General features: G+C 43.7%; 1 protein-coding gene across 1 annotated transcript in view; it reads left to right on the top strand.

Annotated features, from left to right (window-relative positions):
* The window catches only part of ASH1L (ASH1 like histone lysine methyltransferase), a 67,207-nt gene that overhangs the window by 37,773 nt on the left and 2,392 nt on the right, over positions 1 to 27,042 (top strand). Inside the window, exons 7-27 of the mRNA XM_074164509.1 lie at positions 4,088 to 4,182; positions 6,752 to 6,825; positions 8,427 to 8,472; positions 8,695 to 8,803; positions 9,327 to 9,533; positions 10,539 to 10,685; positions 12,401 to 12,509; positions 12,712 to 12,873; positions 13,084 to 13,178; positions 13,443 to 13,600; positions 14,599 to 14,757; positions 15,209 to 15,263; positions 15,366 to 15,498; positions 15,945 to 16,193; positions 16,633 to 16,719; positions 16,971 to 17,061; positions 21,534 to 21,672; positions 22,268 to 22,440; positions 24,667 to 24,833; positions 25,937 to 25,977; positions 26,675 to 26,976. Of these exons, the coding sequence (XP_074020610.1) occupies positions 4,088 to 4,182; positions 6,752 to 6,825; positions 8,427 to 8,472; positions 8,695 to 8,803; positions 9,327 to 9,533; positions 10,539 to 10,685; positions 12,401 to 12,509; positions 12,712 to 12,873; positions 13,084 to 13,178; positions 13,443 to 13,600; positions 14,599 to 14,757; positions 15,209 to 15,263; positions 15,366 to 15,498; positions 15,945 to 16,193; positions 16,633 to 16,719; positions 16,971 to 17,061; positions 21,534 to 21,672; positions 22,268 to 22,440; positions 24,667 to 24,833; positions 25,937 to 25,977; positions 26,675 to 26,976 (2,798 nt within the window). The remainder of the gene's footprint in view (positions 1 to 4,087; positions 4,183 to 6,751; positions 6,826 to 8,426; positions 8,473 to 8,694; positions 8,804 to 9,326; positions 9,534 to 10,538; positions 10,686 to 12,400; positions 12,510 to 12,711; positions 12,874 to 13,083; positions 13,179 to 13,442; positions 13,601 to 14,598; positions 14,758 to 15,208; positions 15,264 to 15,365; positions 15,499 to 15,944; positions 16,194 to 16,632; positions 16,720 to 16,970; positions 17,062 to 21,533; positions 21,673 to 22,267; positions 22,441 to 24,666; positions 24,834 to 25,936; positions 25,978 to 26,674; positions 26,977 to 27,042) is intronic.

Below are 27,042 nucleotides of genomic sequence, written 5' to 3'. Positions count from 1 at the left end.
AAATCTAACTTTCTTCTGTGCGGGTAACCTTGTGGTCGTACCAAGGACAGAAGGTGGGGAGCATCAAAGCAAGCTTATACTGACTTCAAATGTTTGTCAGACTGTGGGCTGAGAGAGAAGATTGGGCTCCGCACCTCAAAAATGTAACTGTGCCCTGCAGAGGGAACTAATACCAGGCAGTGTGGTAAGAGCGCGGGGAGAAGATGCTAGAAGGTGGAGAGGGAGAAGAGACATGGAACACAGCATCAGAAAGGACAGAAGGAGAGGGATGGAGAGGAATGGAGGTACAGGAAGGCAGACTGTGGCTCTGGTCTTTGTTCCCTTCTTCATTTACCTGAGACTTTAGAGTGACCTTAAGACCAAGCCTGACCTTCAACCTTTGCAGAGCGGTACGAAATGTTCTCATCTTCAGCGAAAAAATCACTTTGCCATTGCCCTGTTGTGGGGAGCTTGCAAAGAGAGGCCAGTTTAGTCTCTTGTTGGTAAGTGGACCATTTACAAAAAGGGTGTTTTGGATTTGTCCCTACAGAAACTGAACCAAACAACTTTAGGTGGTGGATTATAGAGAGGGAAGTATTTCTTATCTAGCCAGGCTTATCTTTCAGTCCACCAAGTGATCAGAAATGTGCTCCTCCAGCTTACTGCTGAAAGCGTGCTGACACAAAATGTCAGAAGGACTCATTTCTCTGTGATTGAGGTGAGGTCTCACCCTGTTCTAACAGGCTTGCTTGAAAGGGGGAGAGAGTGATCCTGGCTTTCCGGAGAGGTCTTTTGCTTTCCAGCTGCAACAGTTACTCTATCTGCTTATTGAGGGAAACGTCTTACAGAGCATGGGATGAAAAAGAGCAGGTACCTCTCCTTGGTAGCAGCACAGTCGGCTGATCCTGGGAGGCTGTGAGGAGGTTTAGTCCTGGGAGTTCCTGCAACCTGTGCCATCTGTGGCAAGGTGTATCTGGCTCCTGAGTATTGGAGCTTAGTTGAAAAATGATATGAGTGCAATGGGATCTGAGCAGTAGCAAAGGAATCATAAAATCATGGAACGGTTTGGATTGGAAGGGACCTTAAAGACCATCCAGTTCCCTGCCCTGCCCTGTGCAGGGACACCTCCCACCAGCCCAGGTTGCTCCAAGCCCCCTCCAACCTGGCCTTGAACCCCTCCAGGGATGGGGCAGCCACAGCTTCTCTGGGCAACCTGGGCCAGGCTCTCGCCACCCTCACAGCAAAGAACTTCTGCCCCACAGCTCAGCTCAATCTCCCCTCTTGCAGCTTAAAACCCTTCCCCCTCGTCCCATCGCTCCCCTCCCTGATCCAGAGTCCCCCCCCAGCTTTCCTGGAGCCCCTTTAGGGACTGGAAGGGGCTCCAAGGTCTCCCTGGAGCCTTCTCTTCTCCAGGCTGAACCCTCCCAACTCTCTCAGCCCCCCTTCCCAGCAGAGGGGCTCCAGCCCTCCCAGCATCTCCGGGGCCTCCTCTGGCCCCGCTCCAACAGCTCCATGTCTCTCCTGTGCTGAGGAACCTGCTGTCATTCCCAAAGCCCCAAGCAAGGTGAGTTGGACAGACCAGGCAATGGTACCCAGCATCAGCCAAGAGTCCAGATGGCCAGACCTGTCTGTGGTGACAAGGCAGGCCCTGGTTAAGTGAGGAGGTCAATCTGCAGGTCGGGATCAGGTCTGGTGACGGTACCCAGGGTCAGAGATGGTCCAGGATTGCCAGGCAGGTCCAGGTTGAAGGCAGGAAGCCACCAGACGCACAGCTCCCGTGGCTATGGCTGAGCTGGAGGCCGGTGCGGTGGGGGGTGTCCCGGGCAGGGACGCAGTGCCCCGGGCTGAGCGTGAAGCGATCTGCGGGGCCATGGGCAGAGGCTGTGGGTGGAAGCGCCCCGTGGGGCTGGTCAGGGTCATACAGGTGTGTTAGTGGCGCTGGGGACCCTGATGTGGAATTTAAGGTTCTGCAAGATGGTCAGTGTGTCTCAGCAAAGCAAGAGGTAGAGGTCTTCTCGGAAACACAAACCCAGAACATTTATTTCCTGCCCAGAAATCCTGGCCTAAAATAACTCATCATCTTCCTAGCAGGAATGTGGGGGGCTCTCAGTACAGACCTTTTCTTGATAGAGTAGAGAGGCCTTTTTTAATTCATGAGGCTTTTTTTGCATGGGATTTATGTTTATAAAACTGAGCGTATTGTTTATACTTGCTTATTTTAGTATATTCCATTTTTTAATGAATAATTATGGTTTATTTTGAGACATCTCAGCTTTTCCCTCTGAAGTCCCTGAAGTATCGATGGCCTTTATTCAGCTTACTGATTTCTCATAACAGGTTTTACGTGCCTCTAGCAGTACCTCATCCTTGTGTTTGGAAGGAAAACAGAGTAGGTGCTTTCCCTGGTGTTCTTTGTGACAAGGCCTAAGATGGGTGTGTCTGCAGTGCCTGAAGAAATTAATGTTATATTTTGTGTTTTTAGATCATTGTCTTCTGCATTTCCTTTCCACAATGGTTTGCTCCTTGCAGTTTATTTACCATAATTTATTTTTCCATTGGCTTCCTTTACACTGACACTGTGGCCACTGAAGGGTGCACGTTTGGCTCGAATTGAGTCACCTTTCTATTGAATGTTTTTCCTTTTTTCTCCGCCCTTGGTTCAAGATTTCCTTGCCTCTTGGAAATGGAGCTTCACACTTTGCCTTTTCAAAATACCTTTCAATTTCCTCTTGATAAGAACTTGCTTTCCAGGTTTTGTAAGTAGGTTTTTTTTGTTTTCAATCCTCTCTAGAATATCTTTTTTGCCTGGGGGGGCAAACGAGCTGCCTGTTTGCCAGAGCAAATTAAATTCCTGCCATCAGTAAACAGAAGGTCATAATATTTACAAACGATAAACTATTGTTTGAGAGAATGTTTTGGCTTTTTGCTGAGGACAGGGCCGTGTCCACCTGCATACATCGTGTATCATGATAACTAGAGCCTTGCTATATAATGCTATTAAAAGGAGAGTTGTTTAAAGAAGAGCATATACAGGATGGAGCTCAACAGAGCCCTCATTTCAGCAATATGCTTCAGCTTTTCTTTCGCTATCTAAAATTTAGTAACCTGTTAGCCTTGTTGAATAAGTACCAGAAATCCAGAAAGGGTTAGAAGACTATTTGAACCACAAGTTATTGCCACCCATCAGTTGGCATCCATCATACTGCCCTTCACTAGTTATTTTTAGTTGTTGATATCTGTGTCTCAAAATTTGTTTTTAACTGGCATTTTCCATTCACTAGTCAAATAATAATATCACATTTTTTATTGAGTCAGCTTTCAGTTGTATGTCCAGTTATTAAAATAAGTCCCTGAAAAAACTTCAGCAAACTTTAGTAGGCTTAAAATACAATTTTAATCTTTGGTATATTTAACATCTAGAAATCTCTTCTGAGTGTTGCAGGGCTGCAGTACTAAATATAACCACAGCAGGTTTTTCTTTCCATAGTCTGTCAGTAGCCAAAAGGAGGTGTTTAAAAGAGACAGTCACTGAGCTGGGAGGTTTGACATCTGCCTGACCCACACAACCATTCTTACTTCACATTCCTGTTTTTTCCTTCTGTAAAGGGGGCGTCTTGTTGCTTTTTAAACTCTGATTTCTGTTCTTTTCCTGCTTTTCTTGATGAACAGCCTTCTAAAGGAGTAGCATGTGAACGTTTGCTCGTAGCAAATTAGGAAAGCAGGCACTGTGCACGTACAACGTGTCACATACCCGAGCAGGCAACATCAGATAGGATCTTCTTTTACTTTTGTAATTTTAGTTATTACTTATCTATCACTGGGCACTTAAAGTTGATGGTGTCCCATTAGGTGTTGCCTGAATGGTAGTTGTGGAGAAAAATCAGATCACGAGTTTTGAAATGTGTCATAAAATTACTGAAAATAAAATCAGTTCTGTTTTACCTCAAACCAGGACAAAACAGATGCAATAAGTGTATTTGGGAAGCAATCTGGAAATACATTTTTTTGGCCATTTCTATTATTCTTCTCTTGCTTGATGTTCTGTGGTTTTTGCAAATGACAGGCGTTCCTCATTCTGATGGGTTTTTTTTGTCTCTGTCACCCACAGTCCGAAGAGCCGCCTCATACAATTAAAGAAAGAGAAGCTGGAGTACACTCCTGGGGAGCATGAGCATGGATTGTTTCCAGCCCCTATTCATGTTGGTGGGTACTTCTCGTGTGTTCCAGTTGTTGGGAAACAAGTGTCACACTTAAGTGACAGGAAAGTACTCTGGGCTTCACAGTCTTCCTGCCTCTCTCCCTTTTTCCTTTTCTTTTTATTTCATTGCCTTGCCAGGTTACTCGTGTCTTTCAGCGCGGGAACTTTGCCAAAGGTCATACTCTTCTGGCTGGGTTCTTCAGCGCAAAAGTTTGACTCAAGAGGCTTGTTCTTTTTGGGCTACATGAACTTTGTTCTCATTTTTTGTTTACCGTAAGAAAATACCAGTCTAGTTTAAGACCTGCTTTAATTGCTATAATACTTCTGCTTAAATGCAGTAGTGTCCTTTTCAAACTAATATTACAATAGAGTAGCCAGAGACAATTACGACCATTTGTTAAATCTCAAAAACTAAGCATGCAATAATAAATTCCCCCATGTCCCCGTGGGCTTAATGATGTCTGTCTTTACACATTTATAAGAGGAGGAAGAATGAAAAACTTAGCCGTTATATGTTATTTCATCCCTGTTTTGATGTCTCGGGTAGAACAGAGCTGAGGTTTAGGGTTTCTCTTTGTTTTAACCTAAGGCCAGTATGAGCATGGGGAACTCCGGGGGTTCCGGGATGCTGGTCACAAGTCCAGTCCTGGACTGGGCTGCCTGGAGGGGATGGTTGTGAACCCCCAGACTGACGTTTTTGCAGCTCATGTCATTTCCCAGGATAAACCAAGATTGATTTATTTTTCAGGTAATTGCTCAGCTTTTAAAATGCGGTGATTTCTGACTTCAAGTGCTATCATGCAGAGAGTTTGGGAAGTTCCACATTGTTCAGTAGGAGTATTGGTCACATCAAATACAAATGTTTCATTGGTTTGTCTTCTTAACGGAACTTTTTTGCTCCATACACAACTTTGACTCTCACAGAGAGGTTGTAGCAGGCAAAGAGTTTGACAGATCTGTGTCAAGCGGTAACCGCAACGCAGGTTTCAGAACTGAAGGTGTTAATTTAAATCCTCAAAAACATGACCTTTCTTAATTCCATTTTGAATTGGGTCGTATAACTGTGTTCTGTGACCGAGCCATCTGCTGGGGTCAGTCTGCAGTGCCACCGTCCTCTTCTCTTTTCATGAGGCCCTGTTGGTTTGTGGCTCCTGCACTGGAGCAGACACCGCTTCGGGCAGCTGAGAGCGGTTTGACCGCGGGGGTTCAGGGCTCTGCCGCCTGACTGCGCCAGTGCCCTCCCGACGAGGGCTGGGGACCTTCTACACGTGCCGGGCTCGCGGCCAGGGCACCTGAAAGAGCCTTTTGTTTCGCCTGTTGAGGTCATAGAAGTGAAAGCGCATTCCCGGCAGATTTAGGTCTTTCCTGGAACCTCCTATGGGTGAATGAAGCATTGAAAATAAAAAGTAATTTTGGAGTAAATTCTAAGGAAAACATTACAATTTTTATTTTCCAGTGGTGAGGGTATGCACGTGAGTTTGCATGAAACCACAGACTGTCACTGGAGGAATGTTAAAGGCACTTGTTAAAAAAAGCTGGGAAAATCAGACCTGGGACTGAAACCCCGTCCTTAGTCACTCTTCTTGCTGCAATTTGGTGACACAGTATTCCAACAAAATGATAAAGGAACATGTTAATCTTGGCTAGAACTAACCTAGCACTTGTGTCAGACCTCGGGTCTTGTATTAGCAAAGTGTGGAACGGGTTAGTTTCCTGCTTATGGGAAGAGGTTAGGGGTGACAGTAAATTTCAGAATAGAGACAAAATCTGCAGTGAAAGTAGTAATTCCTGGCTAAAATGAGTTTCAGTTATTGCTGAAAATACAGATCATCTTGAAGTCTCTCTGAAACATCGATGAATGTGTTTGCCAAGTCTGAGTTCATTCTTCAGTCTCTTGTAAAGGTCGTAGGAACAGGCTTGGATACTATTTTCAAAACTAATTCGGTTTCTCTGAGTACAGTAATGGGACGTACCACCTTGCATGAATTGTGCACGTGGATTTTGTTCTCTGTGCTAAATCGCTGTATTCACGTGTACGCAGAGAAGCTCAGGAGAAAGTGCCAACTTTGAGATTTCTACCCCAAAGCTCCTGGTGTTTGCTGTAAGGTACAGAGTCGTGTTCAGCTCTGACAGTTATTTCCTGCTGTCCCGTCGGTAGCTGAGGTTCAGTCCCTGCTTCGGGGCCGACACCTGCAGGTCCTGGCTCCGTTCCTGGAGGTTTGCATGGGGCTGTTGGGGTCCGATGGCGCCCGTGATTCCGTCACCGAGGCAGGAGGCGTGTCCCCTCTGCCGCCTTCCCCAGCGCCAGCTCCCACCCGCGCCAGCAGCTTCCCTCGCTGGCCATGGAGGTTTCAGCCTGACTACGAAGCAGAGCAGAACGTGAAATCTGGCGTCATGGAGGGCTCTTCCCTGTCCTGCCACTGACAAACACAGTGTTCTGGGAGGATTCTGCTTTTCTGCCTTTCCGCCGTCGAGAGGCCCTCACAGAATTTGGCAGGGAGCCTGAGAGCTGCTCTTTTTCCTCTTGGGGCGATGGGAATATGAGTGTGTGACTTACAAACCTTTTTGTTTCAGGAAAGTATCTCAGACAAAAGAGAATTGACTTCCAGCTGCCTTACGACATCCTCTGGCAGTGGAAACACAATCAGGTACAAGATAAAAAGTTACCGGCTTGCCAAGATTATGGTGGGAGCCTTAGAAAGAAAATAGCAGGACTCTTAGATGAAAGCTGTGTTTATATATTGATGAATATTCTCGTTGCTGCCACTGGATGAGGAAATAAAGGATTTGCCTATGTGTTTAATGTGAAGAATTTCCATTATTCCATCTCTTTCAAAATAGCAATCCTATGGGTTTCTGCTGAAAACAAGTCATTAATTTTGTTGCAGACTTTTATTCTGGTGGTGTGCCTGCTTTCTGCCATAGTCTTCTTTTAGCCACGCCTCAGGAGAATTCAGATGTTCTGCCAACAGCACAGAGAAATTTCAGGCCTTATTTTTCTTGGATCAGTCCCAGCAGAGTGGAATTTATTTTTCACTTGCAAGCTGAAATTTTCGTACTGAGGGGAAAAAAGAGAAACTGCTCAACGGTCTCATTCTTTTTAAAGAGCTTTAAATATGTGCAAACCTAAAAATAGGAATTTTTTTTTTTTTTTTTTTTTTTTTTTTTTACCCTGAGAAGTTTCCACCGAGTGATTTAACACAGGATTTAAGGCTGGAGGGTAAATCTGTCCCCAGCTCTACAGCAAAAAAGCACTCCCAAACCCGTAACTTAAGCATGTAAATGGGCAGGACAAATTCCCAGGAGGTTGTGGCTCCAGCTGCCCTGTGTGATCCCCCCAACAGCTAGCCTTAAAGCACTGATCGTGGGCATTTCAGCCATGTACTGAAGATTACTTACATCTGCTTATCTTACCTATTCGGTATTCCATAAATAACAAATATGTGATTTATTTCCTTGCCTTTTTCTGTACCTACCTGGAATATTGAAAGCCCTGGCAGAGCAGTTCTGTTTGCACAGGGGTTGTGTGGTTTGGCCAGTGCCTGTTGCCACATACGTTATGGAGGGAAGGCTGTTAATGCAGTAAATGTAAGCAAAATATGTAATAATTTCAAATTATCCTTAAAGCTTGTTTGAAAGGATGGAATATATGTGAAGTTATGAAATGTGATCCAAGCTTCCCTTCTCCTTCCGGTCATCTCCATCTGCAGAGAAAGTCTCTCTAATTAGAAGATGAATCTGCATTTCTCTTGGCTCTTACCTGTAGTCACAGTTCCCACAGAATCACAGAATCGTTTAGGTTGGAAAAGACCCTTAAGGTCATTGAGTCCGACCGTTTTGATAAGCACCTTAATATTTCTTTTTCACTTTTTTAAGTGTCCGCACGTGGTAATTCCATCGAAGTAGATTAAATAATTACTCTTCAGTATTGAGAAGGACGTCATTGTTCAGAATGGTCTGTCCTCATCATACCTGTTACCCATTGTGCTCTGTTCAGAGAGCACGGAAAGAATAACCAATATGTGGAAAAAACTGCTCAGCCAGCTCATTAAGCCTAAGTTCTGCTTACTTAGATACCTTTTTTGGCCTTTTTGGGAATGTAGTCAGAGCCTAAAGAAGAGAACGCAGACGGGTTTTCTAGTAATGATTATAAAACTGTTACATATGTACAGAACATAATTTCCCTGATTCTTTTGAGTAACAGATGCACTGGGGCAATGTATTAAAATTTTCTTTCTCTTCCTTTCAGTTGTATAAAAAGCCAGATGTCCCACTTTATAAAAAAATCCGTTCTAGTAAGTAAAATCTTATTACTAAAACGTGTTAACTGTGGAACTTTTACATGACACACCTCCTTTCTGTTGTGCTCTTTATCCTACCAAAGACACTCCCACCCTCTTTTTTTTGCTTTATGTAATTGGAATGAAAACATTATAGAGAAATAGTTCTAATTTTTCACCTGGAAAGAATTCTTTTCCCTGTTTGGGTTTGGTTTTTTTTGTTTTTCTTTTCTCCAGATGTCTATGTGGATGTTAAGCCTCTCTCTGGCTATGAGGCCACTACCTGCAATTGTAAAAAACCAGATGATGACAACGGCAAGGGCTGTGTGGAGGACTGTCTCAATAGGTTAGGAATGGGTTAGAAATATAGAATCAGAGAATGGGTTGGGTTGGGTTGGGTTGGGTTGGGTTGGGTTGGGCTGGGTTGGGTTGGGTTGGGTTGGGTTTGGTTGGGTTGGAAGGGACCTTTAAAGGTCACTTAGTCCAACCCCCAGGTTGACTGACTATGATAAGAGAATTTCAATAAATGTATTATTTCACATCAACTAATAATACCTTAAGAAAAGAGTTGTGCTGGATGCGACCCCGTTAATCAAAGTATTGTTACAGAGCATCCTGGGGAGCCTTCTGCGCTGTGTATGCTTCCCTGCCTCTTCCTTCAGAGGAAGATCCCATGAAAAGCTCCATTTTGCTCTCTGAATTGCGAGCCAGGCTGGGGGTCTTGGTGTGAATTACACCTTGAAACAAGAAGCATTTTAACATTTTTTGTTTAATAGAGGAATTACTTTTCTTTGATTATTCTTTTCTTGTATGATCGATCTAAAGGTATGCTATTCACCTTCCTTTAACTTCTTTGTTTGTTATTTTAGGATGATCTTTGCTGAGTGTTCACCAAACACCTGCCCTTGTGGTGAACAGTGCTGTAATCAGCGGATACAGAGGCATGAATGGGTGCAGTGCCTGGAGAGGTTCCGGGCTGAGGAGAAAGGATGGGGTATTCGTACCAAAGAACCCCTGAAAGCAGGACAGTTTATCATTGAATATCTGGGAGAAGTTGTTAGTGAGCAAGAATTCAGGTAGAAATATTTATTTGCTGCTTTGGCATGGAAGGCTCAATAAATAACTTTAGCATCTGTTATCATTGCTGGGAAATCCTTAGACAGAAACAAAGGGGAGGGTAAGGGCGGGGGGGAAAGAACGCGTTTCTGGTCACAGCCACAGAAGGAAGGCTTAGAATTCAGCTTTTTTGATCAACCAAGTTTTTCTCAGTCAAATAGAGAGGAGTGATTTAGTGTTTGGAATCTGTCTTCTGCCACATCTGCTCTGTAAATGCCAAATGCCCCAGGTGAATGTGAATTTGCCATGAGTACTGTGCGGGATTTGAACTGTGCAAGGTAGAACTGAGGGGCAGGAAGGGAAACGGGCTTTTGCAGATAGGTGTGAACTGAAAAGAACCAGTGGGAGCGTTAATAACGGATGAAAGAATGAAATTGTATTGGTGTTAACCACGTAGCGTCCTCAGATCATTGAGGCTGGAGGGACGTGCTCGCTGCTCTCAGAGCTCCTTCAGGAGGCAAGTGCCATCTCCTCCTACAGAGAGAACTGCTGACACCACGAACTCCTTACGGGTGCTCTCTTTCTAAAAAGAGGTGGCTGTAATCCATGGATGTCATTCCAGAAATGTGTCCGGTCCCAGATAATGACAGGAAGAGGCTGATTGTTGTACACGTGCATACATAGACACACCAAAGAATGTATACTTGCATTTTCTCTTCCATACACAGGTTACCAACATGAAATGTATACAAATAATCTGCAGAACCCAAAAGGGAGCATTCCAGAAGAGCAAATTTCTAAATTCTAATCCAAGCTCTGTCAGTGGCCTTGACTTATAAAAATAGGTATAATAATGGTTTTCCTCCATCTCTAGGTGTACGGTTCTATAAAATATAAAAGATTATAATTGCTTTTTCTTCCAAACCCTCTCTGAGAATTCTTGAGTGCGCTATTACTATGTTACTCCCTGTTTGCTTTGCAGCAACAAGCAGAATGACAAATAACTTTCCTGTGTTGCTTCCTAGGAACCGGATGATTGAACAGTACCATAACCACAGCGATCATTATTGCCTGAATTTAGACAGTGGAATGGTGATAGATAGTTATCGTATGGGCAATGAGGCTCGTTTTATCAACCACAGCTGTAATCCTAACTGTGAGATGCAGAAATGGTAAGAAAAATACATTTTATTTACTGGAAGACTGGTGTGCCAGTGACTAAGATATAGATAACCAGATCATCTAAGAGAATCTGGTCTAAAAATAGGGGAATCAAGCTGAGCAGTATAAATAATATTTGCTATCACGCTTGCATTGCACAAGAGAAGTAACGTAATGTTTTCAGTTGTTGGACATTTTGGAGACAGGATCTAAGTTTCCTGCCAAGGCAAATCCAGCGTTGTTGTTTGTCGTACCGTTAACCTGCTGGGAATTTTGAAGACTAGATAGTGGTGTAAAATAATCTGTGTGTATATATTTTTTCTTTCTAGGAATTCAAATATATTTTTAAAGCAGGCAAACGGGGAAGTAGTCTGATTTTAGCACACCCTGTGTCATATCAGTTCTATGTTATCAGAAGAAATCCCGTGCCAGACTAGTTGAAATTTCTGTATTGCTGAGAAATTTGTAGTGAAGAACTTCCAGTGAAATGGTGGGTGGGGGTAACAGGACTCACCTGGGGTGGCGGCACAGCAGGGTGGCTTGGAATTCTCAGGACAGAATCACAAAATCACATGGGGTTGGAAGGGACCTCTGGAGATCATCTAGTCCAACCCCCTGCCAGAGCAGGTCCACCCAGAGCAGGTCCCACAGGAACGTGTCCAGGCGGGTTTGAATGTCTCCAGAGACGGAGACTCCACCACCTCTCTGGGCAGCCTCTTCCAGGGCTCTGCCACCCTCAAAGTGAAGAAGTTCCTCCTCACGTTTAGGTGGAACTTCTTACATTCAAGTTTGTGCCCATTTCCTCTTGTCCTGTCACTGGGCACCACTGAAAAAAGACTGGCCCCATCCTCCTGACACCCACCCTTTAAGTATTTATAAGCATTGATCAGATCCCCCCTCAGTCTTCTCTCTTCTAGACTAAAAAGCCCCAAGTCCCTCAGCCTGTCCTCGTAAGAGAGATGCTCCAGGCCCCTCATCATCTTTGTAGCCCTCTGCTGGACCCTCTCCAGCAGTTCCCTGTCTTTCTGGGCTCTGGGGAGCACAGAACTGGTCCCAGTGCTCCAGGTGGGGCATCCCAAGGGCAGAGCAGAGGGGAAAGATGACCTCCCTCCACCTGCTGGCCACACTCCTCCTGATGCACCCCAGGATGCCATTGGCCTTCTTGGCCACAAGGGCACATTGTCGGCTCGTGGTCATCCTGTTGTCCACCAGGACTCCCAGATCCTTCTCCTCAGAGGTGCTCTCCAGCAAGTCAGCCCCCAACCTGTACTGGTGCGGGGCGTTATTCCTCCCCAGGACATTCTAGTGGATTTCAGCAATAGTAATCACATTTTAAAATCCAACACACAAAATAAGTAAAAGAATTGGGGAGGCACTTAATTTGAGTGCATTTTGTGAAATGAGGCATGATGTTCAGCGTAAGCTTTTGATTTAGGGCGAGGGCCTGAACCTTGGTGGTTGATAAGCAGATCTGCTGTGAGAGCCACGGTGGTTTGTCGCTTCTCTGTTTGAAACAGAGCTCCCTGCTCTTTGTAAATATGGTGTTCTCTTTATTGGCTTTCAAAGTTTATTGTAATAGATAAACAAGAGAACAGTACCAATGAAGAACAAGCATAATTCAGGGTACAGCACAAGTGTTGCTTCCTGCCTCTAACACTTCCACTAAGTGGACAAAGACAATTTTCTTTTTAATTATTGAGAATATTTTATTGTATTTTCCCTGCAGGTCTGTTAATGGTGTTTACCGGATTGGATTGTATGCCCTTAAAGACATGCCTGCTGGTACTGAATTGACTTATGACTACAATTTTCATTCATTTAATGTTGAAAAACAGGTAAGGATCTCAGTGCAAGACCTTGAAAAAACTCACCAAGGACAAACAGTTCTGTAAAGTTGAAGGTCAATTAACAAAACCTGTTGTGTTGTATTGGACAGAACAGGTTGTTCATGATATTGAGAGAGAATTGAAATGTTTTGTATTCTATTTAATATAATTTCTCTTTTTTCTTTTCTTTTTTCTTTTTTTTTTCCCAAAGCAACTCTGCAAATGTGGTTTTGACAAATGCAGAGGAATAATTGGGGGTAAAAGTCAGCGAATGAATGGACTTTCAAGCAAAAGCAATCAGCCTGTGAGCACCCACAGAAGACCTGGACGGTCAAAAGAGAAAAGGAAGTCAAAGCACAAACTAAAGAAGAGAGTAAGTAGTGAAGACAGCTTTTTTCATGCATAAAGGTTAATAGGAAATCAGTTCGTGCCATGAGACCAAAAAGCGGTGTATTTGTATATTTTAAACTTCAGAGAAATACTGTAGAGCAATACTACAGGTTCTGTCTCAGGAACTACTGGTGCTGCTTTACTAAGCTCTTGGCACAGTTTTTCCCATCTATCAGAATGATGTGTTTTTCAGAGGGGCCACATCCCGGAGGAGCCCAGTGAGAGTGTGAACGCACCAACAAGGCTGACACCACAGCTGCAGATGAAGCCCATGTCTAACAGAGAAAGGTAAGGAATGATTTCAGTGGGATTTTCCTCAGAAATGGGGCATTGTGAAAATGTTGAAATTATTTTTTTTCTGTAAGATAAGGCATCATTAAATACCTGAGCAAGCAGTTCTTAGTTCTCCTTTAACCAGCTAGCGTGGAATTCCTCTCCACTGAGGAGAGAAGGTACAGAAGTGTACCTCTGAATATCTGTCTCTTTCCCCACAATATGGAATTAATTTTACAGTAGGAAGGTGATTCTTGAATGCTTTTCTAATTTCTATAGGAATTTTGTGCTAAAACACCATGTATTTTTGGTACGGAACTGGGAAAAGATTCGACAAAAGCAAGAGGAGGTGAAGCATGTCAGTGATAATATCCATTCCACCTCGCTCTACAACCGCTGGAACGGGATCTGTCGGGATGACGGCAACATTAAATCTGGTGAGGCCAACACAGATTCCTCAGGTTGCCCCTTGGAGCACCTACGTGACATCCCTGTGGAATGTTTAAGGTCACTCTGTGTATAAATCAAATGTAGAGTTACTACAAGATCCGTGTGCCTTTTGTAATACATTCAGGGAATGCTATAGAGATAAAAATACCTATATGTGTGATTGTGTATGGATGCCCTTTACACATCAGAGCAAGACAGAAGCTCTTTCACTATTTCAATGGATTTTTTTTGCATTATGGGATTCTGCAATTTCCACTGAAACAATGCTGTTTTCTTAAGAATGAGAACTTCGTGCTATATAAACTGTTTCTCTGGTCACTGGATTGGTTTGTGTTCCTCTGGCAGCCCTGAGGTCTCAAGTCCTGGTAGAAATTGTCCCGACTGCGTTTCATCAAGAGTGGCTTATCAGAGGAGGAGGATGATATTTAACATTTTCCATGGTTGGACCCTTACAGAGAAGGGCTGTTTTCTGCTTTCTCTATCCCTAGACCAGAAACAGTTGCACTGACTTTGAAAATTGTCATTTATCCTCGGTAATTCGGTGGATTTCAGGCCTTTAGAGAACAAAGCTTTTTGGCATGCAGTTAGTTACAGGAATGGGACAAAATATGACTATCAGAAAAAACGTATTAATCCTGCTCCAAAAATAGCACTCTATTTGTAGGACCGTAATCTTCACGGCCCTGCAGGATTTGGTCCCCACTCTCAGGTACATGAGAAATTGGGAAGTGTTTGGGGTGAATTCAATGACATGCTTTATTTGCTCCAGCAACATCAAATGCTTTGAGAACCAGCTTAACCATTTAGGTGAGCTGTAAGCAGCGAGACACGACTTGGGAACATGAAACAGCCTTTTGCTGTTACAGTAGCTTAGAAAACTCATTCATTTTAATAATTGGTGGTGGAGTTGCTGGATTGGAAAAGATGCTGTAATTTGATCTTTAATTTTTTTGTTTAGAGATAATCCGTCTTTGCCCTCTTTCAGATGTCTTCATGACCCAGTTTTCAGCCCTTCAGACCTCCCGCTCTGTGAGAACACGACGCTTGGCAGCAGCTGAAGAGAATATTGAAGTGGCTCGTGCTGCCCGCCTAGCACAAATCTTCAAGGAAATATGTGATAGCATCATATCCTACAAAGGTGAAGGTGACACTCTAAAAAAATCTCCATGGAGACTTTTTCAGCCTCTGGAACAATGAGCTCTGAATAGAAAATACTAGAAAAAAAAAAGGAGTTTATTTCAGGATGTTAAATAACCTTCCCTTTTTTTTTTCTTCCCTTTCTCCTGCTACCAGTAATCACTTTGCTTTATCCTCAACCCCTTCCTTCGCCACCAGAGTCTGCAGATGTTGTTGTCCTTTTAAATTGATTTTTCAGTAGTTGATCATACTGGTACAATTGACAGAATTGCAAGGAGGGTGTACTGTTTTGATGCGTGTGGTCCCGTTACAGCAACCAACTTCTAGAAATGCAAAAGTATTTCAGTTCCCTGTGCCTCAGGAGAAGACCCTTTTTCTACCCTAGACTGAATGTTAGTTACTCGTCTTTTTAAGTTTTACTCAAGTAAATGTTGGTAAACTGTGTGTTCCTGTTACAGACTCCTCCAGGCAGGCTCTGGCAGCTCCCCTCCTGAACCTGCCCCCGAAGAAAAAGTAAGTACTCGCTTCTCAGAGCAACCCGTGGTTTTCTATAATGGATTTGCACAGCTTTGAATTGCTAGTGAAAATGACATTGTGCATACATTCCCATTGCAGAAATGCAGACTATTATGAGAAGATCTCTGACCCATTGGACCTTGCCACAATTGAGAAGCAGATCCTGACTGGCTATTACAAAACTGTGGAAGCTTTTGATGGGGACATGCTGAAGGTCTTCCGGAATGCAGAGGTGAGGTGCTCTCTGCCTTTCAAGCTATTGTATAGCGAGTGGGGTTATACTCTGATTTAATTCTCTTGCTGACTTGCAGTAACAAAAGAAGAAAAATATTTTAGAGAAAGAGAACTTGTGATGATCTGTTTCTGGTGAAGAGACGTTGATAGCAATTCATGTGCTTCAGCTCACCCTCAGTGCTCTTGGTTGCCTTACGTCAGAGGGTCAGGAACATGCATGAATAGCTGACCTAAAGCAATTTCAGTACCTTTTGGAAGAGGTACCTTAGTCTTCAGGGTCGTATGTGAGATACATGGATCTGCTATTGGAGAGAAGGGAGCAGATGGATGGGTGCAGCTTTGGTGCAGACACCTGCAAGGGTGCATGCAGCCAGGGGGAACGCACCAAAAGCATCAAACCTGGACAAAAAAGACTTTTGTTTTATTTGTTTTGTTTTTATTCAGAAATATTATGGCAGAAAATCTCCAACTGGGCGTGATGTATGCCGGCTACGGAAAGCATATTATAGCGCTCGCCATGAGGCATCTGCCCAAATTGATGAAATTGTGGGAGAAACAGCAAGTGAAGCTGACAGCAGCGAGACATCAGTCTGTGAAAAAGAAAATGGACATGAGAAGGACGAGGATGTGATCCGCTGCATTTGTGGCCTTTACAAAGATGAAGGACTCATGATCCAGTGTGAAAAGTGCATGGTGAGGCAGGGGGAGCACAGAACGGAGCCTGGTGCTCTTTCTCTATTCTCCATAACCAGTTGAACTTTTACCAGCAGTTTCCATGTAGCTCATAGCATTAATTACTTCTTCAGAGCTTCATTTCCGCTCTAAAAGAATTGACAGATTCTGATTTCACAGAGGAAATGCAACTTGCATTTCTATATACAGGAGCTAGCACTTCTTTGAAACTCCCAGCAGCTGCTGTCTTTAGGCAAATTAATTTGACCAATTTTGGGCTTTTACACAGACACGGGGATCTTGTCCGTCTTCTGACATAGTCTGAAATAGTTCAAAGAAAATCTTGAATTTCCTTTCGGAATTTTGTTTTCTTGCTTTCCTTAATATTATTTGAGAAAATGAAATTTCTTGAATAAAACCTATTACAGGAATTTCTAACTGGGATGTATTTGTTTTCTAGGTCTGGCAGCACTGTGACTGTATGGGTGTGAATTCGGACGTTGAACACTACTTGTGTGAGCAATGTGAACCTCGATCTGTGAACAGGGTAAAAAAAAAAAGTCTCCTCTTCATTACTACAGTTATAAACTAAAGCAGCTCTTGCATTTATATTTATTGAGATTGGCAAGACCAGTGTGAGATTCTCACTTTATAAAGTAGCTTCTTTGGCTTAGATGTAATCACAGTAAGTGATTCTCTACCCACTTTGAATATTTCCAAAAGGATTTCAGCCCCATTTTTGCACTGATTATGGTGGACATCTCAGAATTTCCTTTCCTTTTTCTTTTTTTCATCCAGGAGGTTCCCATGATTCCTCGACCCCATTATGCCCAGCCTGGCTGTGTTTATTACATATGCTTATTACGGGATGATCTGCTGCTGCGCCAAGGTATGTGCTTACTCCAGTGGCTGCTGTGATTTCCATCAGATAAGAGTGTGCAGAGACTTCTGGCATCACCGTGTTTGAAATGCTTTTATCTTTTTACAAGTAGAAAGGTGCACTCTCTGCTGTTATGGGAGTGACACACAGTAAGAGTTCTCACAGGCTGGTTATGAAGAAACAGTAATTACCTTTAGCACAGTCTGGGCTCTCCTCCTGGCCAGAGGCTGAGCCAGCTTCTGGTTGTTAATATTTAGAAGTAAAGGCAAAGGTGGTTATTAGGTCTTCAGTATTTTAGTGTAGAACCATCATTGAAACATCCAACTTACTGCTTGTTTGTTCCCTAAAGTGTATCTTTCTGGACATTGCTTCAAAGCACTGAGTCTTTCAGAGGCAGCTACACAGCCACATAATTCAGTTCACTGATTTATTTTTTTTTATTTCATCCTACAGATGCATACAAGGTTAGAAAGAAGCCTATGTAGTTATTAAGAGAACTGCTCTTGAATGAGTAAAACCAGTTGGTATGTTCGCTAGAGAGGGATGAGAGAGTCTTCAGGAAAGTGGAGAATTAAAAAAAAAATGGTCAAAGAACAGTGTGTTCTTTATGCCCTCTGCAGGATTCTAGAATTTGCATTCAGTCTTCATTTTTGATTGTTGCTCTGCACTCTGTCCTGTTCAGGCCTTTGGTTTTCTCATTTCTTGTTTTGTGCCGGGTTCCTTGCTGGAGAGCAACTCACTTTCTAGGGGTGTATCAGTACTTCCTTTTATGTTTTTCTTTAAAATGGATTATGTTTTAGCTGGGTTTTGTGGCATCTTCCAGTCCTTCATAGCATTAAGGTAATTTTTGTCATGACACATAGTATTTCATTCACAAACCTCTAATACGATCTTGGTGACTTCAAGTAGAGAAATGTTAGTCCTTGCGTGGGTAAACTCCATGTACCATCGGCAGAGGACAAAGGAGACCAGACTGTCCCTGTCAGGCACCAAATGCCTCTGCAGTTACAGGGAATAGCTTAAGCCAGGTGTGTAACCAGAAGGTGCTGGAGAGGAACATGCTGCTACTGGAGAGAAAGGGGAAATCCATGGATTCATTGCTGGTCTCAGGTTCTCCACCAGAAGTTCTGAAGCACGACACCTGCCTCTAGAAATTGTGGTGCAGGCGCACAGGTATCTTGGGGACAGCAGAAGAAAGAGTTTTTATTCCCTCTAGTTTCTGAAAGGTCATGTAATTCACAGATTCCAGGGCAAAAGAGACCATAGTGACCTTCAGCCCTGCAGTCACCGTCAGCATAGACTATTATGTATTTCCTGTGTCGTATGTTAGGGAGAGGCTGATCTTAAGATAAAGACTGAAAGCGCTTTTGACCATTTGTTAGTTGGTCCACCCTCACTGCTGGGGAGCTGTGTCTGTACACTGAATTAGTTTGTCTTCCAGAGAACTCATGTTTTTGAGGAACAAGGCTGAAAAGCTTGCAACTGTGTGAGTGCGCACACTCTACTGCGATCAAATCCCTCTATGTAAGTGAGGGTCCTTCGGTCTCTGGTTACAGGACTTGGTTTTTAATTTCTTGATAATTCTACTTGAGGTTATTGAGTTATATACTACAGACGTGCTTCCTCTGCAAAAAGTACCTACCACATAAACCCAAGAGACGGTGCAAATAGACCTGATCAATTGGTCCATCACATCCTGCAGAGGGAACAAGGGGTTCCACCTCAGGTGCAAACTGAGAAACAGAAGTCAAAATGGATCTTGGAAAACCCTCATGGCCAGAAACTGTCCTGTGTTGTTCTCTCTGATGCACTGGCAATAGCAGCCGCATTTCTTCCTTGAAAACATGGAACTATAAACTCCCTTTTCGAGACAGAGGGGTAGCTATTCCAGTAGTTAGTGACATCCAGAGAAACTTGAATTGAAATCAAGCTTCCTGATCCTTAGGTCAAGAGAGTATCTGTGTACTAGAGTTGCTTTATTCTCACTGAAGAGATAGGGAAGGAGAGTTGAAAGTAGGTAATTTGAAATAATAGCCAAAAATAGGTGGGTTTATTTACATTCTGCTTGGGGTCAGCAGCTGCTCTCAGCACATACCTTACTTTTTTTTCTCTATGAGTCTTAAAGAAATGAAGGAGGTGGGTTCCTTAAAAGTAATCCTTAACTTACTAAAATGAAGATGTTACTATCCCAGCTGTAGTTCACATAGTAAGAAGAGCTAATACAAATGGTGAGTGCAGGCTAATCACCAGCAAATACACACTGAGCCCTTGAAGAGCTTGCGCTCTGCTACCTCACCTGCAAGCCTGGGTCACTCCCTTCAGCCCATTGTGCACCTGATGAAGCTACAATAAAACCCTCTCCTTCCTGTAACTACAGCTTCTATTTGTTTAGTAGGGATCCCGATACACCTGAAGATTTAAAGGGTGACTTCATGGTTGTAGGCAGATGTCAGTGGTTTAAATCAGGTGAATTTTTTAACAGTGCAATGTGTTGTACTCCTGTTATAGTGAGAGGTAACAACATAACACATTAAAGCAATTTTTGCATATGAGGAGTCCTTAGGAGCATCTTCTAAACTTACAGAAGATTGATAAATGAGATTATACTATGAAAATAGAATTACATGTCCTTCACTTTAATCCTAACTTTGGTTATAAGCTAAGGGAGAACAAAACTGAGGTGTTCATGAACATGGGGCCACATTGTGCTTGGTGGTTCCCCAGCATCCTTTCACTAAGCTGTGACAGTAACAGAGACCAAACCTGCTAATTAAAAACCAGTAATGTACAGGGAAGGAAAACAGACATAGCTGCACATACACAAAAATAGCTGTGTACTTAGGGGAAAAAATCCAGGAGTCATTGCAGTTCAATGGAAACATAAGAGAAATGTTCAGCATGAGTCACAAAGGCAAACTGAGTATTAGAAATTATTACGAACAAAATAGAAAAAGTAATTGTGCCATTCTGTAATCTTATGGTGTGTGTGTCTCTTGCACCTGTGTGCATGTCTTGTCATCCCATCTCAAAATAGAGCATCTTACTACTTGTGAAAACAAGCACAATGACAGGGATGATCAGATCTGAAACATCTTTGCTGCAAACAAAGTTTGCACAGATGGTTTGGAGGAGGGTGGTGTGGGAAAGGTCTGTGGGATCGGGGGTGTCTCAGGAAAGTTCAGCAATGCAGAAATTAGGGAACAAACACTGAAATTAGCAGGTAACATATTTAAACAATAGGAAGTATTTTTCTACAAAAACGTAGCTGAACTGTGGAAGTCGTTGCAGCAGGAAGCTTAAGAGGTCAAGAGTATAAATGGTTCCCAAAAGATGAGACAAATTCTTGGAGGAAGGATTAACTTCTGCCTGTTTGTGTCCAGCCTTCAGCTCTAAAAGTCCGTAAAACAAAGGTTAAAAAAAGCCTGAGGGGGATGCCATGGGAAGGCTTTTCCTATGCGTGCCTTATTCCTACGCTTTTTCCTCCTAAGCATCTGCTACTGCCCACCTTTGCAGCTAGAATACCCTGCTAAGGGACCTTTGATCTTACCCAGGGTAGTTTCTCTTAAGTTTTTGAGTCTTGGGACCTCCCAGGTTTTTGTTCATTCAGAGGTAAATAACAAAAAAGATGGAATTGTTTTTTAAATACTATATACTAAATCCAACAATAGTTTCAGTAATACCTTGAGTTTCCCAAATGTTCCCCCTTTGAAATTCTTCACGTTCTTTGTGAATGTTATTGATTAAAGCTTTTTCCCTAAAGGAGAAAGGCACTGCGCTTGCACCCTGCCAGAGGATGGTCCTTGGCACAGAGAATGGTGCAGCACGAAGTCAGAACGGCGGTCAAGCCTGCAGGGTGGAGAGGAAGTACTTTTAACGCCGTTTCACAGATCAGAGCAGAGAAATTAAAAAGTTAATTCGTTTGTGGGACAAAGTGAATAAATAGAAGTATAGGGGCATGTTTACGGGTTGCACTTGGGAAAGACATTTTTAGTTGCCAGGAGTGTCATTTTGTTCGTCCCTTTTTGAGCTCTGTTTACCTTTCCTGAGCTATATATCTTATCAGAGTTCTGCTGGGGCTTGGGGCTTCTCAGTCAATTATTTATTTTCTCAATAATAATCTTCTCTCTTAAATCTACAGATTTATTCTTTAAACATTGCAGCTGTCACTAATTTCTACACATTTTCCTAATCAAAACTTATTTTTTTACATATCCTGCAGTCTGTCATAATTGATTCATTACACGTTAGGATTTTCAGTCTGGTACAATTGGAGCCATGTTTAGTTCTTGCTATAAAGCTTTTGTGAGAATGAGTGTAGGAACCTTGCCTCATTTGGCGGGTTCTGCAATGCTTTTGCCTCAGTCTTTACAATTAGGTAGCTCTGTCATGTTCATTTTAATGAACCCATTTACTCCTCTCTTTTTAGTGTGCTGGACTCATGAAAAGTTCTTTACAGGTGTGTATTTTGTGCCTATTGCCAGGTGACTGTGTTTACCTGATGAGAGACAGCCGTCGAACTCCCGATGGACACCCTGTCCGGCAGTCGTATCGGCTGCTGTCCCACATCAACAGGGAGAAACTCGATATTTTCCGCATTGAAAAACTCTGGAAAAATGAGAAGTATGTTCAAAGCATCTCTTGAATTTGAGACATTCCATATACCTACCTGTCAAAACACAGTAATTTTGTGGAAGTCTTGTCATAGCTTAAAAATGCAGGACTGAACGTTGGTTACAAAGGCTTGATGATTTCCCTCTCGTTTCTGCTTGTGTTCCACAACTGCAAAGTAAAAATATGCAAGGTTGGAGGTTTAAGCAAGGGGTAAGAGACACAAGTTGATGCACTTCCCTCACTGTTAGAGCCGGCTGAGAATGCACAGCGACAGCTGAACTGGCTCAGCTGATGATCACCAGCTTCCTAAGCCACTGTAAATGATCAGTTGTGTCTGCCCTGTAGACAGCAGCGCAGTGGTCTGCTGTGTTCACAAAAATCACACTAGGAATATTTCCATTTACTGAAGGGGATCAAGTTGAACCTGTAATATTCATGTGGCTTTGCTTTTCATCACAGTCATTGCAAAACTGGAAGACAGCTAATTTAAAATTGAGCAGAGGGCATTAAGTAAAGTTCTATCACGGGCTTATAGAAATGGTCTTTTTTTTTTTTTTTTTCCCTTCTGTTTCTCTCTTTCTCTTACCTTTCCACCTTCAAACAGAGAGGAGCGGTTTGCATTTGGTCATCATTATTTCCGTCCACATGAAACGCATCATTCTCCTTCTCGAAAGTTTTATCACAATGAGCTCTTCCGGGTGCCATTGTATGAAATTATCCCCTTAGAGGCTGTGGTGGGAACGTGCTGTGTTCTTGATCTATACACCTACTGCAAAGGTAAGGAAACTGAACGGGATGAGAAATTAAATATAATACACCTTTCTAATAATGTGGAGAGCATGCTAAAATAGTAAGTGCTGTAAAAAGGCCGTAGGCAATGTTTACAGGGTGTCAGAGCTGAGGAAGTGCTATTGCTTTAGCACTGGGCAGTGGTTTCTGGTTTAAGAGGGTCAGTGCCGCAGAGCCAGCAGCAGCGCGGGGATGTGGTGGCCAGGGAAGAGAAAGTGATGGCAGCTGATAATAGTTTTTTAAAAGTTTGGGTACTATTGGGTGCTATTTGATTAGCATATACAGGTTTTCCTCTTAGTTGAACTAGCAGTGTGTCCCCTACCGTGATTCTGAACCAAGGAGAACGAACAAGAATGCCCCATAATGGCTCGGCCAGCCCCCTGCTTCTCTGACACTGTGTGTGGCTTGTTCCTCCTCTGGTGCACGATGGATCCTCTTGAATCTGATACACACTTTTTTCACAGAATCACAGAATCTTCTTGGTTGGAAGGAACCTTTGAGATCATCAAGTCCAACCAACAAAAAAAAAAACAAAACAAAACAAAAAAAAACCAAACACCAAAACCAAAACAAAACAAACAACCACACACCACACCCACCCACAATCTCGGGCACTAGAGCATGCCCTGAAGTGCCACGTCTACACGTTTCTTAAATACCTCCAGGGATGGTGACTCCACCACCTCCCTGGGCAGGCTGTTCCAGTGCCTGACCCTCTCAGTAAAGTCATTCTTCCTAATATCTAATCTAACCCTCCCCTGCCCCAACTTCAGACCATTTCCTCTGGTCCTGTCGTTATTCCCTTGGGAGAAGAGGCCAACACCCACCTCTCTACACCCTCCTTTCAGGGAGTTGTAGAGGGCAATAAGGTCCCCCCTCAGCCTCCTCTTCTCCAAACTAAACATGCCCAGTTCCCTCAGCCTCTCCTCGTATGACTTGTTCTCCAGACCCCTCCCCAGCTTGGTGGCTCTCCTCTGGACACGCTCCAGCAGCTCCATGTCCTTCCTGTAGTGAGGGGCCCAGAACTGAACACAGCCCTCGAGGTGAGGCCTCACCAGTGCCCAGTACAGAGGCACCATCACTGCCCTGCTCCTGCTGGCCATGCTATACAGGCCAGGATGCCGTTGGCCTTCTTGGCCACCTGGGCACACGGCTGGCTCACGTTAAGCCGGCTGTCCACCAACACCCCCAGGTCCTTTTCTGCTGGGCAGCTTTCCAGCCACTCTTCCCCAAGCCTGTAGCGTTGCCTGGGGTTGTTGTGACCAAAATGCAGGACCCAGCACTTGGCCTTATTGAACCTCATCCCATTGGCCTTGACCCATTGATCCAACCTGTCCAGGTCCCTCTGTAGAGCCTGCCGACCCTCAAGCAGATCAACACTTCCACCTAGCTTGGTGTCATCTGCAAACTTACTGAGGGTGCACTCAATCCCCTCATCCAGATCAATGATAAAGATATTAAACAAGACTGGCCCCAAAACTGAGCCCTGAGGGACACACTGGTGACCGGCCGCCAACTGGATTTCACCCCATTAATCACAACTCCCTGGGCGCGGCCATCCAGGCAGTTTTTCACCCAGTGAAGAGCACACTTGTCTATGCCATGATTCGCCAGCTTCTCCAGGAGAATGCTGTGGGGGACGGTGTCAAAGGCCTTACCAAAGTCCAGGTAGGCAACGTCCACAGCCTTCCCCGCATCGAGCAGGCGGGTCACATGGTCATAGAAAGAGATCAAGTTGGTTAAGCAGGATCTCCCTTTCATAAACCCGTGCTGGCTGGCCCTGATCCCTTGGCTGCCCTGCACTTGTCATGAGAGCTCACTCAAGATGATCCTCTCCATGATCTTTCCTGGTACCGAGGTCAGGCTGACAGGCCTATAGTTTCCTGGATCCTCCTTCCGGCCCTTCTTGTAGATGGGTGTCACACTGGCCACCCTCCAGTCATCTGGTACCTCTCCTGTTGACCAGGATTGTTGATAGATAATGGAGAGAGGCTTGGTGAGCTCTCCCGCCAGCTCCCTGAGTACCCTTGGGTGAATCCCATCCGGCCCCATGGACTTATGCGTGTCCAGGTGCATAAGCAAATCATTAACTACTTCCTCCTGGATTACGGGGGGGTTGTTCTGCTCTCCATCCTTATCTTCCAGCCCAGGAGGCTGAACACCCTGGGGGTAGCTGGTCCGACTATTCCTATGTGCTTTGTTTTGAAACTGCAGGGAGGCCAAAAGGTGTGAAGGAGCAGGATGTATATATTTGTGATTACCGCCTTGATAAGTCAGCTCATCTCTTCTACAAGATCCATCGGAATCGTTACCCTGTCTGCACCAAGCCCTATGCCTTCGACCACTTCCCCAAGAAGCTCACGCCCAAGAGAGACTTCTCAGTAAGTGTTTCTCCTCTTCACTGCCTTACTTTTTAGTGGAAGACTGGACATGTTTTTGGAAAGCTCTCGGCTCTCTGTTTATGAATTGAATGAAGCTGGGTAAGCCTAAGGAAGCTGACACGTAGGCAAAGAGAGTCTGGATGAAACGTTGACTAGAAGAAAAAGTAACTGTAGACAGAGTTCAAAGACGTTGAATGAATGGTGATGTATAAGTTTAGAGATTGTGGTTTCTGACTGAAATCTAGATGCTAATTTCATTTAAGCCACTCCTGACTGAAGGAAGTCTTAAAACTCACTTTTCAGTTGCGATTCTGCAACCGTATAATAATCGTATGTGTTTCAGAGAATCACGCAGTCCAATGTGAGTTTGTTAGCCCGTCTGTGTCAGGCTTTCTTTCCTTTGGTGTAATTACTCTGGGTCTTAATAAACTTGCTTAAAAAATTATACCTTTGAATAGTGATTCCCAACACAGAAAAACATTATTTTCCTAGTTCCATTTCCCAGCTCTATCAAATGACATACTGTTTACTTTATATGTCATTCTTACAGAAAATGGATGTCTTACCAAAAAACCACAGGGCAGACAGGGCAGCGCAGTTTCCCTTAACATCCTCCATCTGAACATCTCTTCATTTCACTGCCTCCTTTTCCCCCGTTCCCTGGAAGCAGCAGCTCTTGGCTGTGCCCGTCCTCCTCCGCGGTGCTGCCCTGCCTCCGAGCACAGAGGGGTTGGAGCTGCAAATCTTCTGCCAGTGGGCGCGTTTCTTCCGGGAAGCAGAGAGATTTTTGTAGTGACTTTAGGGATGGTTCCAAACTTCTGCCGTGCAGAAAGCAAAGGTTATTTTTATCACGATGGTCTATGGCGTGAAATTTATTGAGAACACTTGAAGAATCAGATAATAAGTCTGGCTCTAATTTATCCTTATTATATGATTATGCCTTCTCCTTTGAATTCATCTGATGTGTGAGGGGTGCCAGCCGTGCACTGGCATTTCTGGTGTTAGATGGGCGAGCCCTGTATTGGTTCTTCCAGAATAGACCAGCAGTTTCTTCCACTGTGAATTTTATTTGGTATTAACCATAATCTTTATTGTTCTTACAGCCTCATTATGTACCAGACAACTACAAGAGAAATGGAGGCAGGTGAGTCTTACTTAGATTGTTTACTAAGTCTTACTTACTTAGTAAGTAAGTAACTTACTTAAGTAAACTTACTTAAGTTTACTTACTTACTTACAGGTGAGTCTTACTCAGATTGTTCATTGAGAAAATCCTGTATGTCTGGTGTCCGCTCTTTTTCCTACCCATTTCCCCTGGCTGCTATGTAAAGAATAAGTTTAAATTACTGAAAGCAATCCTCTAAACTTTCAAAGAGATAAAAGGGAACAAGTGAGGAGGGGTAGAACATGAAAGCAGCCTTAGTGTTCCTTAATAATGAGGAATAAAGAGGAGCATCATCCCTGCACGGAGGGAGGTGGGATCCCCGACCAGATTGCCCATGTTTGCACTCCCTTTGAAAATGCCCATCAAGAGCCATGACTATTGCCGATAAACATGAGTAAGTGCTGAGCTCAACTAGTTTGGAAGATCAAAACCTTCCCAAATTGAAATAAAAAAGCAATTTGTTTGTAAAAGACTGCATTTGATGTTATGCAAACAAGGTTATGGGGACGTAGCCTCCCATTGGCAGTAACTGGTGGGTTTGAATGCGTGTGTTTTGTCGGGTGACCGAGATTCCGGAAAGCCCCCTGCCTGCTGAGGGACCCTCACTCGCTGCTGATTGGCCTTTCAGGTGAGTGTCTGAAAAATTGTGGTATTTAAAGTCTTCTTTTCCTGCTAGATCGTCCTGGAAAACAGATCGCTCAAAACCACAGATTAAAGACTTAAACCAAGAAGAAGATTCTCTTCCGCTTATTGAGGATGTATTAGGAAACCAGGATCAAGCTTCAAGCGAGATGCCGAGCCTGGAAGAGCCGGAAAAAGAGGCAGTCTCTAGTGAGACCTGTGAAACTGATAAAAAGGTGGAAGAAAGCAATTCTGACACCAGGCAGCTGTGCACTCCAGAGGAGAGGCGGCACGTCCAGAGAGAGAGACTTAATCAAATCCTGCTAAACCTCCTAGAGAAAATCCCAGGGAAAAACGGTGAGATTTTGTGCTGTGATTGCACAGTAGCGTTTCTTCTACAGGTTTCTTTTCAGTTCGCTGCAG

The sequence above is a fragment of the Numenius arquata genome, chromosome 27, assembly GCF_964106895.1.
Source record: "Numenius arquata chromosome 27, bNumArq3.hap1.1, whole genome shotgun sequence".
Classification (NCBI taxonomy): domain Eukaryota; kingdom Metazoa; phylum Chordata; class Aves; order Charadriiformes; family Scolopacidae; genus Numenius; species Numenius arquata.
Note: the sequence above shows the minus strand (reverse complement) of the source record. Positions and strands in the feature narration are given on the sequence as shown.